At 35.4% G+C, this 12,886-nt stretch overlaps 1 protein-coding gene across 1 annotated transcript in view; it reads left to right on the top strand.

Annotated features, from left to right (window-relative positions):
• Positions 1-11,516, top strand: part of LOC140442283 (kinesin-like protein CG14535) — a 105,271-nt gene extending 93,755 nt beyond the window's left edge. Inside the window, exons 7-11 of the mRNA XM_072533359.1 lie at positions 289-533; positions 1,818-2,090; positions 4,130-5,055; positions 6,640-6,800; positions 10,847-11,516. Of these exons, the coding sequence (XP_072389460.1) occupies positions 289-533; positions 1,818-2,090; positions 4,130-5,055; positions 6,640-6,800; positions 10,847-11,196 (1,955 nt within the window). The 3' untranslated portion in view covers positions 11,197-11,516. The remainder of the gene's footprint in view (positions 1-288; positions 534-1,817; positions 2,091-4,129; positions 5,056-6,639; positions 6,801-10,846) is intronic.
• The last annotated feature ends 1,370 nt before the right edge of the window (positions 11,517-12,886 follow it).

The following is a 12,886-nucleotide window of genomic DNA, read 5'->3' as shown; positions in this document are numbered from 1 at the left end:
ATGTGATTAGCAATTGTAATATTTATAATTAACTGAGTTTTGAGTTGAATAAAATAAAGTTAAACCACATCGTGCTTCACTTAATCTCTGATCTGTAACTTAAGTTTTACTTTCAACGCTTTGCAGAGATATTCTCAAATTTTTGTAGCAGAGGTTATTCTCATATAAATAAATAGTAAACCGAAACCTTTATTTTTAATAAAATGTCCAAAGCTCGTATACCTTGGACCGGTATGTAACAGCATCAACTTAATTAATTATTTTTTACAGCTTTTTTTATATTTTTAGGTTCCATTGCTGAACAAAGACCATCACCGTCCAAGTCAAGCAAATCTGAGGAAAGAAACAGCCAGCAACGGAACATATCGAAACCAAATCAGAGCTATAAAAACTCTCCTAGTCATAACAGTAGCCCCAAGTCTTCCCCTAGCAGAAAAGATTCTACCAAAATAAAGGTTGATTCTGTCAAATATGCTATGAACGAGTGCAGTGATGAACAATGGATTGATGGGCCTAGAATTTCCAAATCAAGGGTATGTTTAGTTTTAGTATGTTTTGTTATAATTACACTAAAAAATCCTCTTATTTTATTGTAAAAAAATTTATTCACATAAAGTCGGACAGTTGGTCAAACAAATATCTAATTTTATACGAATAGCTCCAACAATCAATGAAATTGTCGCTAGATCAACTCCTGGCAAAACGAAACGGGAAGAGTGATTATTGTCAGACTAAGAACGTAGAAAACCAACTAAATGTTTTGGGAGAGATGAAATTTGATAGCTAGTACAGGTCCACAGTTCACGTTAACCTCGCGAGACACCAAAACATCTGTGGGTCCAGCCAATTAGCAATATGTTCCAGATGTGACGAGATGGAAGAGACTTTTAAACATTTTTTGGGCCAATGCCCAGTCTTTGCTAACGCGAGGCAATACTACTTCCAATCTCATCAAACGACCCTTAAAGAGGTAGTGATGGAAAGCAAGCTTTTCTCTTCGACTCCAACTATAAGCCCATTGATCTTATTTGGTTCACTTTTCATTTTTCTGCTGATAGCAGAAATTTCTTACTTTCAAAGTTACAATTTAGTATGATATACAGCTTATTTTATTAATAATTGGAAATATATTAACTAAAAATTTTATTTTCGTAATAAATGCAGTCCCATGATCCAAAAACACCGACATAATTACTCCATTAATAAAAATAACTTCATTTCATTTTTATCTTCAAATATCTCGAAAAATACTGATTTCATCGTTACAAATAATAACTACATGATTTAAATTAAAAGTATTGGAGAAACGGAAAATTTTAATAAAATAACAATTCCGCCAGTGACGTAGAATTTGGGAGAGATCAACGATTCACTTTTCCCTGTCGTACGCCTGTCGTTTTATTTTTATATAAAACACCCTGTAACTCAGTAATGAATCCAGTTACCTGAATATTTTGATTCCAGAAATCTACAGTTAAAATATTTCCAATTAATAACAAAATACCATGTATATCGACTAGATGTTGTTTTTTTTTTCAAATCTGACCAGATAAAAGGGAAAAATAAAAACTGAACCTTCATGCTTGCCTTACATGTTTTATTGCAGTCGCAAATTATTACTACAGATACTGTTGACAGCTGCTCAATCTACGTCAACGCTTTTAGTTTGATTTTATACCATCCTTAAAATCCAGGGCTGCCATCTCCGCAATTCGCATCGTATCTAAGGTATTCTTCTCCTCCGTGGGGTTGGATAGACACACATAAATTAAACCATTTTAAATTTTTTGCTTAAATTTATTTATAAATTATTTCAGGTGGCTGAAGCTTTCCATCTAATGAAAGAAAAATGTCATGTACGGAAACGAGAAACTTGGATAGATGGACCAATGAAAGAAGACACCAGTTGCTCCTACGGTTACATGGACAGCCATAAGAAAAATATGATAAGGAAATGGGTAGAACATCAGACTATACAGATCCAGAAGTCACGACATGTTATACCAAAGGCTACGACTGTAAAATTAAAGGAAACGCCGAAAGAGGTGCCACAAATCCAACCAAGTGAACAGACTGAAAATCTACTGGAGGTATAATTATTTTGACTTAATATATTTTTATACAAATCCATTAAAAAAAATTGTAATGCTATAAAATTGATAATGCACTGTTAATATAAGTTAATATAAGGTGAATTTTCACCTAAAATGTTTCGGATACTGCTTCTTAACTCTCTAGATAATATAGGGTAACTCATTCTTTCTCTTTGATTTTCTTCGATCAATTGAAAACCCAGTTTCTTCAGGAAAAGCCTTCTAGCAATGTTAGGACTATCGTTGTTTTGTCTGTGAATGATTAGGCTATTGATTCCTGAAGTATTTGTTAGAGAGAAAAAAGGTCAAGGGCCAGAGACGATTATTGCGTGCTACATTATACATTGCAGATAGCTAGTCTACTACGTCAACTCCGCCTTTGGTTGAATTATAAAAGGAAATAATTTTGGGCTGCTTATTACTAGTATCTGTTACTGTTGTATCATGGTGAAAAGAAGATATAAGTAAAACAACTTTTCCTTTCTTTGGTACATACGAAAGAATAGTGTATCCGTTCTGAAATCCAAATATACTGGAAAAAACTTCTTTTCCTTTCCCACTATGGTCAAATTAGGCTTATTTTTTCTGATAGTACCTACTGCAGTTAAATTATGAGTCTCACGCAACTTCACTAAGAGATCACGACTAGTGTACCAGTTATCAAAAGTTATATTGTGTTTAATCCTAGACACGGGAGCAACCAATCTTTCTACAATGTATTTCGGGGAATTGCTAACTCGGAATGGACCTTCCGGCTGTTGTTCCACATACACCTTCATATTGAGTAAGTAAGTTCGTATGTGTGTCAACTAATGCATGTACCTTGATTCCATATGTCGACGGCTTATTTGGCATATAATGCTATCGAATCTTAGACACGAAATTTAGACATTCCTGTTCCGTCAGTGTTCCACAATTCATATAAATGACGATGGTTATTTCTGAATGCACCAGACAGGTAAAAAAGCTCCAACACAGCCTTGATTTCGTTGATTAGTATTCTTAACCAATTTAGCAATTATTTGTCTATCAACAAATAGCAGGAAGCACTCAATTGGTCTCTTGGCATGCTTTGCGTGATTTTTGACTCCCGGTAAATGTGTAATTAAGTTTTCTGCTCTTGTTCGAACATTTCGGTTATTAAGTTCTTTACTCCATTTCATTTCATTATTTCCGGAATAATAACAACCTTGTCTGATACTTTCTACAACAGCTTGCTAATTTTTATTCTCTTCTAGAGTTCTTGTCTTATATCGAGATAATCGCTGTTTATACTTACATTGCCAATATTGTCTTTTGTTTTTGAATCATTTTGATCAATAAATTCGTCTTAATTTCCACACTCTTCCTACATAAGCATGAGATGAGTTTGCTCTTTTTCATAGTCGTCCAATATTTTCAAATCTACGATAGTAAAATTATGAATAACTCAATTATCAATGAAAACTTTGATGAGGCTTATATTTTCAACATGTTTTTGCGATAGTATTCAACAGAGAAATTACTAATAAAAATATTATTCTATACAGATGTAAAAGTAAACCGTCTCCTCACTCTTAATCCATTTTGGGATGCGGTGACACCTTCAGGCTTTTACAGTTTTTTCACGATTTCCCTCCATCCTTCCTTGTCCTGGACTAGTTGTTCGGCTTCATGTAACCCTTGGTTAATCAATATTTTTGTTTGATCTACCCAACGGCTTGGAGATCTTCCCCTAGGTCTCTTCTCTTTAAGTCTACCCTCGACTATCAGTTTTTCCATCGTACCTGTTCTTCTAGCAATGTGTCCCAAATACTGCAAATATAGTAGTACGTGTTTAAATATGCTTAAATGAACAAAATTTTTAACAATTTTTCTAGCATGACTTAGCAATAGTTTACGTAAAATTTGATATTGAAAAGCTTACTTAATAAATAAACTAAAAACTGGAGTCCAAGATGTAGTGAAATGGACACAACCATCTCACTAAGTACATCTAGTTTTTTTTTCAGTAGCTTGTCATCATGTATTATCATATATGTCTATTTTACTTTTAGGTTACCAATTCAAGGAAACAAGATTCTATAGAAGATCCATCAATCTCACGAAAACCACCATCTCTTGAAGAAGACCTAGAAGATGAAGAAGAACCGGAAATACCACCTGCTTTACCATTAATCCAACCATTAAGTAGCAGAGAAGTGTCGCTAGAAAGTTTAGACCAAATCCTCAAAGACAGAATGATCTCAAACGCCGAATACAATAACTATCAAAAATTTGCTTTTGAAGACCTTAATACTCAAGACGAAGTATTAGAAATAATAGAAGTCGAGGAACCTTTAGAACCAGTACCTATGCAAGATAGTTGCTTGCAAGTAACCGAAGAGGACATTGCTTTGTGTATGGGTTACGTTGAGAATCCATTACCAGAAGTCGATCAAGAAAATCCTCTTGATCATCCTCTTAGGATACTAAGTCAGGAAAATCTGACTGTTGTTTCCACTTTCACAGACTCTTTGTCAGCATTTAGTGATCTGGATAGAATTCTGCCAAGGTATCATCTAGACATGAATGGGTATTACAACGATTATGAAGATGTCGATAATCCGACGTTACACAACAATATGGCAGATGATCCCTCCATGACAAAATTGAATCAACTTACCCGTTTACACGAACTTTACAGCAACGAACTCTCCAAAGCAAAGGTTTGTAACCCAAGAAGCAGTACTAAAGACAAAATGTCAAGGTGTGAATCACTTACTTTGGCAGATATGCTGTTTGGAAGTGAGAAGGAACGAAACGAGGATGGGAGTATATACAGCGAACCGGTTTACGTTCAGGATAAGTTCTGTGAAAACTGTAAAATTAATATGTGCAGACAGACCGCGATACCAAACTGGCATAGCAATGGTCCGTTTTTTAGTAGCACACAAAATATTTACGAAAGAAGTCAGCTGGACTCGGGAGGTGGTTTTCAACGGTAAGTTCAAAAAGTTTAATAAATTCCAACTCAATTTTAGCTCTAGGTCAACACCATCCAAACTCCAGAGCTCCCATCCGCTTCTATAAACCAAGAATTATCCAAGAAGCCTTAGAAATTAAAAAAACGCCAAATTTTCTCAATAAAAGAGATGGCGGCATGTGTTTACCTTCGACTTAAAGACCTCTCATAAAGATAATACCGTCCGCTCCATCCGTCAATCAAAATCATACTGTCAGAAATGTTCGTGCCAACCCCTGCGTCAATCTCCACCCAAACCACGTCACCATTGACAGTATAAATGACCCGTCCTCTATTCTGTGTAGTAGTGTCTGGTGGCTTGGGAGACTGAAACCTCGGAAGCCCTGAAGAAGACATCGAAGAGGATGTCGAAAGCTCGGCGCAATAATAATCGACAAGGCTCAAAGATATTGTAAAATGTTGTAAATATATTAAAAAATAGTACTAAAGGCAAAGCATTAAACATGGTACTTGTTTCATTTACTTTTTGGATGAAACAAACGTGTAACCAAATATGCCAGAGGTTTTAGCAGACCAAGCAAAGCATGGAGAACAATGAAATCACAAATAATGGATAGAAAGTAACAAGTTCATATCAGCCTTATCCCGCAAAACCGCAAAAAGACTGGAAAGAATATTATTAATTTTGACTGAAGATCTTCCGCATTGTAGAAAGTCCTAATGGCAATGAAAAATGGTCTAGCTTCTGGCCCTACAAATCTGCCCATCGAACTTTTTAAGTATAAACCAGACATGCTACTAAAACTACTTGCTTGTGTGTTTAATTGCATTTTGCATTAACCTCCATAGGAATAGGATTATTGGATCGGCTCTGTAAATTGCAGTATACGCTTTTATTTGTAGATTATCTGCTGGAGGTTGTTTGTAAGGCTTTTCATAAAACTTTTCGGTGGTGCATTCAAGTAAAGAAGAATTTAGAATATACCATAAAGCAAACGAATTTTTTTAGAATTATTGGTCTTTCTTTAGAAAGGGTATCTGTGGATATTACCTTCACTAGGACAGTTATCCTTGTACAATGAGATTAGAAACCACAGATTTAGAATTACTGGTCTTTCTTTAGCAAGGGTATCTGTGGATAGTACCTTTACTATGACAGTTATCCTTGTACAATGAGATTAGAAACCACAAAAAGGCTTGCACTTTGAGTAAATAAATTATTAGGATGCTCGAAGAAGAAATGTCTTCTAGAAAAACAAAGTGTTTAAAGGACGTCTTGAGTCCTTGTGTTTGCATCTCGAATTATTCTTAAAATGTATTTCCTGCTAAGGAATTCGCTACGAGAGGTAATTAATTTGATGCTATCCAGGTTGTGAATAAGGGCTAATAAACAAAACTTTAGTTTCCTGCAAAGTTTATGGATCATTTTCCTCTCCATGGCCAAGATTCTGTTCCACTGATTTTTGTAAAATTTTACTTTTCTCCAATTACAGTTAAATTTTTCACGTTTTAATATTTTACGATAAATATAATTTTATAATCTGATGCTTTCCTAATTTTAAAATTGTTATGCTTGAAAAATACCATGTGACTGATTTTTAGATATAATCATGATGAAAGAGATACATTATCAAATCTACGTCATCCAGATGGAGCGTCAAATCCGAATTTAGAACAGGAATTAAGTACGAGATTGTCTTCAAGTGTGCTTCCAGAATTTATAACTGCTCAACCAACACCTCCACCAAATAGTCTTCCGTCAGGTACGTATGCTAAATAAAAACATATACTCCTATACAGATTATTACTTTTTTTTAATTAACAATTTCGATATTTCGTACATATAACAATGAACAGCAACAAGTCGGTTGGGCTATCGTTACTATTCTGCAACAAAAGATTAACTGTGGCCACCAAAGAAGGTAACATAAAGCTGGAAGTGTTAGTACTATAGACAAACTAGTAGACAGTTAGAATGCAGTGTTGGTCTTACGGCGCGCAGCGATGCCGCTCATGTCGGCACAGTAGTATGTATGTGGTAGTTTGGCGATAGACTAAAAAATCAGGACCGTACGAGCTTCGTTTCACAATCTCTACTCATTAATTTAACTGACTTAAATAAGAGAATAAACAAAAAAAAATAAATAAATTCTATAAAAAATGCCTGTGTACATAAAATATCTAATATCTAGTAAATACTTATATGCATATATACAAAAAAATGCAAGTAGTTTAGCCTATACGACACGATAAATATATATACATAAAATACATTAGAAGATCGTAACTGAAATGTTCAGTACTTACAGTACTAAAAAAATAAATGAGCTTTAAATCTGAGATATTTCTAGTTAATTAATACCAATCTATATCTAAATCATCCTTATCCTCTGAATTATTTCCTGTATTAATTATCACCGGTTCAATATATTCCTTCAAATTATCCACCGCAAACATTGTTTCTTCTACTTTTTTGACGTGGTTCATATAATTATGCCACTACTCTTTAAATACGCACTGTTAAGTCGTTTTTGTCCACCGTTTTAAGGTTTTTTCTCTAAAATCGACGTTTTTTGAAGCCGCATACCTTTTTACTTGACTTCACATTATCTCAATCGGGTTCAGCTTGCAATGGTAAGGCGGCAATCTCAAAATCTTAACGCCATTATTTACCGCAATTGTTTCAATTTTGTATTTCTACTCGTCTCTAAATTGCGGCCGCAGTATCCAATAATTCCATTTTTAGGTCATCCTTCTCAAATATTCTCGAAGAAAATGTTCTTTTCGATTAGCCAATTCTTGATTTGTCTTTTGTTCCTCAATTTTTTCGGGAAATCAAATTTTTATACAACCGTAGACAATTTCTGTGTGCGCGTATATTCCAGTGCTATGATTCTTAAATCCGATCCTGATGCGCCACTCGGAGCAAACCGGCAACGTGGTCAACCGTTCTCCGGTACGAAATACGTTGCCTATCTTACATCCACTGCATTCTAACTGTGGCTTCTACTATAGAGCCCATGAATGATTCTAACGTACGCAGATGAGATAGACAATTAAAATGAATACCACTAAAACAAAGAAAATGTTTGTGAAAACAGGAAAAAGGACAAAAGCTAAATTAAACAGCAACGAATAGAAAGCCAAGAAGGATAAAAGATTTCACTGGTACGAAAATACAAGATAAGAGAAAAGATATAATGAATAGCTAGATAGATTTAGAAAGGTGGCCTTTTGGCCTATTCCACTGCGACCTTTTCAAATCTATTGTGATCCTCTAGTTATAGATAACATTCTCTAGCCTGCCCTTTCTAAAAAGTCTAATAGCTTCAAGACTGTACCTTCCACGTATCTATTTGCCGGTGGATTTTCTTCTTCTAATGCAAAGGACCGCACATTTGCCAGACTGTCACACTGATACAGAATGTGCTCTGCTGTTTCTTCTTCGAGCTGACATAATCTACACAGGTCATTTTCAGATAATCCCATCAGCTTCGACTGCCTATTAAGCTTACATTGCCCTGTTAGAAGACCTGGCCTGTCTTTATGTCTTTGCTTATTAGGTCTACCTAGGTCTATTCGGCTCATGAGGTCACTTTTGGCGAATGTTCTGTAATGAACTGTTTCGCCTGTCTTTGTCCTGCTGAATTCCTCCACCATTCTAGAGATCTGTGAGCTACCCACTTCCTCCTAGCCGTTCTTGTTACTGTCTTTGCAACTCCACAGAAGGGTTCCGGTCCAATGAATGGCATTGATGAGCCTTGTTTGGCTATTTTATCTACCTTTTCATCGCCCTTATGACTATCGTGCCCTGGTGTTCAGGCTACCGTAACCTTGCTACGGTCGCCTAGTTTATTTAGGGCACACACACAATCCCATATTAGCTTAGAATTGACCTCTACAGAGTTGAGTGTCTTAAGAGCTGCCTGACTATCTGTGAAGATGGCAACTGAACGATCTTTCCTGCCTTTCTATTTCTTCCACGCAGTAATGGATTGCCGGTATTTCTACCTTGAAAACTGCCACATGCTTAGATAGACTTACCGGAAAATGTATCCCTTGATTTATCCCTACTATGTCGGCTCCTACACCCTCCAATGTTTTAGAGCAATCCATGTGCCAGATAGCAGCAGCTTATATGGGTATAAGTACCTTCATTTCAGTCGTCCCTGCCTGGTATCTTAATTGTGAACTTATCGTTAAAGCTATATCTCGTAGCTGTTGCATCGATAGGTTGCCCCTATCGCTATCACAATATCGGCTTTTTGCTTCTCGATTAGCTTTTTGTTGTCAGCAGGACTTCCAACGCTGCTGTAGAAGTTGTTTTTATATCCCCCGTAATACACAGGCATGTTAGCCTTTGTGTATTATCTAACAGATTTATTGCTCCCACTTGCTGCGTCTGTGTCTACCACGTCACCGAGCCATAGGTTATCATTGGTCTAATAACCCTTGTGTATAACCATAGAGTCATTTTGGGGTTAAGTCTCCAATTCTTACCGCACATTCTGTACACCTGCCCAGGGACATAGTAGCTTTCTGACTGGTTTTCAGAATATGAGTATTCCATGTAAACCTATGATCAAAATACACCCCAAGGTATTATGTATTTTTGGCAAATGAAATCTCTGTTTCTTCCCGCACCGGTTCTTTTAGGTGCGGGAAGCTTTTGGGAAGCGGGTGCTTTTACACCTTGTAGTTCTGTTTTTGTGGTGAAATTGACGATTTGTGTTTTCTGAGCATTGACTGTCAGTCTCTCTTATTTTGGTAACTGTATTTAGGGTTGCTTGCATTCTCTCAGACACCACTTGGGCAAACCTCCCCTTGACAACGGTTGCTATATCGTCAGCATATCCTAGACAATAAAAGCCTTCTGTGGACAGATTTCTGAGAAGATTATCTACCAAAGTTGTCCAAAGTAGAAAAGACAGAACTCCACTTACTTTTGCTTTGATGGTTGGTTTACCCAGAGTGGCTATTACTGTCCTATTCTCCAGGGATGACCTTATCCATCTGCATATTATCGCAGGTGTGTCTCGTCTACTTATAACCCCTGTCAAAGGGCTAGTAGTAACAATATTAAATGCCCCTTCTATTTTATATTCCTATCTCTTTGTCTTCCATTAACTTTGAGATAAGTTCATTTAGATCATCCAACGCAGTCCGTAGATTTACCAGGTTGGTGTGCATATTAACAATTGCTTAGAGGATTATCTTTAAGCACTTTGTCTCAGATGTACCTATCAAGAAGTCTTGTCAGCGTTTTTAATAGAAAAGAAGATGGGCTAATCGTTCTATATGACTTTGGTGTTAGGTCTGATACTTTACCTACCTTAGGCAAGTATATGACTTTAACCTTTTGCCATACTTCCAGTACGACCCTCCATGCTAAACTGGCTTTTAGGAGCTTGCATGGGTGTATTATCAATACCTCTAATCCCAACAGTACCTCTATGCAACAGTATTGAATATATGTCATCTCTCCCTGCCTTTGGTCTATGTTGGTTTGCCTATCTGCATCATCCAGAATTATTGAGCCCGGAAAGTGTATGATTTAATGGATAGAAGTAGATGGAAGTAATGTTTTAAAATATTTGGAATATTTTGTTGCTAAAAGTTTTAGGGTTTTTACGACCTTACGGCATTTATAGATGATTCATATGATAGAGCATATAGCGTTTTATGAAAATTATTAAAAATATAAAATTTTCACAAAATAAAAACATTCTTTTATTGAATCTAATCTAGCCTGAATTTGGTAAATAAAGTTTTATTTTTAATACTTTAATTTGAAGGTCTTTATTTCTAGTGGAGAGAATAAACAGAGCAATACTAAACCTAGAAACAGGAATAGCTGCCATCAAAATGAGTAGGAAACTAGGAGACGGCGGTCAGAAATCCGAAGAGTACGACAGCGGCCACGACTCCACACCTAGAACGTCCAAACACAGTCCAGCAGGTATTTCCAGAAGAGCCGAAAGCGGATACGATAGTATCGTTCGGGACTCGGAAAATTCTAGCATCGATTCTGAGCATAGTCGAATTTTTCACAGTCGAAGAGGAAAATGTAAACATAAGCACGATAAGTCGTTTTGTTCTTGGTTTTTGATGCCTTTTACATGTAAATATATCGATGAACCACCAGAAACCCACTTTTAGATTCGTGTAAGTAGTATTAATAGCTGTAAAGGTTATCTTTGTTGCTTTTTTGTTTTTTATAACATTTCTGTGACCATAAATGTATACCACAACTATTTGATAATAAGCTGATACCAAAGATACTTAGTCATAAGAAAAATATCAAAGAAAGTTGGGAATTATTAAACAGACAATTGATTAGTATTAAAAATTATCAAAAATATCTACTACTACAACTCTCATTGCTTATTCAGTGCTGACGCGATCAATTTACTGATTAATTACTATTTATTTTCTGAGGCGAGACCGTCACAATGAATTCTTTGCTCTTAAGTTGAATATGTGGAATTGTCTTTGTATACTATCATCATTAATGCTATCAATATGATATTAATTAAAATTTCCCTCTATTTATAATATTGTATTGCGTAGTTTCTGTTGGCCTACAATGTGCAGATTCTGTGGAATCCAGTGGCGTAACTCCTCCCTCACTGAGTCCGAAAAATAATGGAATTATTTTTGGAATGCTGGTTTGTGGAATCTTCTTCAATGTCGAAATCTTCTTGTAATTCTATTTCATGCTCGTTCCGTTGTTTTGGTCTTCTTTGTTTAATAATATACAGAATAATCAAGATTAGAATAACTGCTATGACTGAGGTGGTCACCAATGGAGTCGTATGCAAAGGAATATTTGTTCCTCTAATTCGTACTAATTGTTTAGCCATATTATTAATTGCATAAAGATTTTCAAAGTCAATTTTGGTAATATTATGGCTCTGGAATTTTTGTATATTTTCTGTTCGATCATGGATTCTAGAAGAGTGACTTCTGTGGTAAAACATTGGGTTGAACTTTAACCATTGAGGAAATATAAGGTGCAATTGTCTTGTAGTATGTTAACTTCTTTGCAATATTATGTTTCTTCTCAAATGGGACATTCTTTTTTTGTAGGTGCGTCTCGTCACAGGTTCGTGCCAAATAAGGGTATGTGGAAGTGAACATCTTGTTCTTTTGAATTATTGGGTAAATATGATAAAAATCAAGGACATTTGGTTTTAGGATAGGAATGTGAGTAGCAAAGATCAATTTTGAACTTGAAAAGGTTACTTGTGTCCCTAATAGCATGTAATATGTTAAAATATTTATAAATTTTGGAATTTGAGAAGGTTGGTAAATACTGTGCAAATATTTAATCATATCGTGAATTTCCTGACTCGAAATAATTGAACTATGTAATGTGTTTAATTTTGAAAACATAATTCCATTTGCTATATTTTCAATAAAATTTATCATATTCTGACAATGTAAATTTATTTGATTTATGATACCTTGAAAAGTAGTATAATTTCCCAAACTGTTTATAGTACTTTGAATTTCTAATTGGAACTTTTGTAAGTTATGTTGCAGTTTTTCTTGGTTTTGCCAAAGTATTTCTGGATGCTATTGACATAGGTTGTGGCCTAGGTAACGGATCATTAGGAATTCGGTTGGGCCTGAATACATTAATTTCTGGTCGGAAGTTTGTGGAACGATTCTGAGATGTGAAATTATTCTTAAGGTGCTAAAGAATTTTGATTTTGATAACCTTGATTTCGATATAAAAAGTTAGAATTGAAAGGGTTTTGATTTTGATATGTAAAATTTGGATTTGTTTGATATTTATGTGTGGGGGATTGAATTTTGGGGACGATAATGGTTGCTAGGCTGATTT

This window comes from Diabrotica undecimpunctata, chromosome 1 (genome assembly GCF_040954645.1).
Source record: "Diabrotica undecimpunctata isolate CICGRU chromosome 1, icDiaUnde3, whole genome shotgun sequence".
Lineage (NCBI taxonomy): Eukaryota > Metazoa > Arthropoda > Insecta > Coleoptera > Chrysomelidae > Diabrotica > Diabrotica undecimpunctata.
Note: the sequence above shows the minus strand (reverse complement) of the source record. Positions and strands in the feature narration are given on the sequence as shown.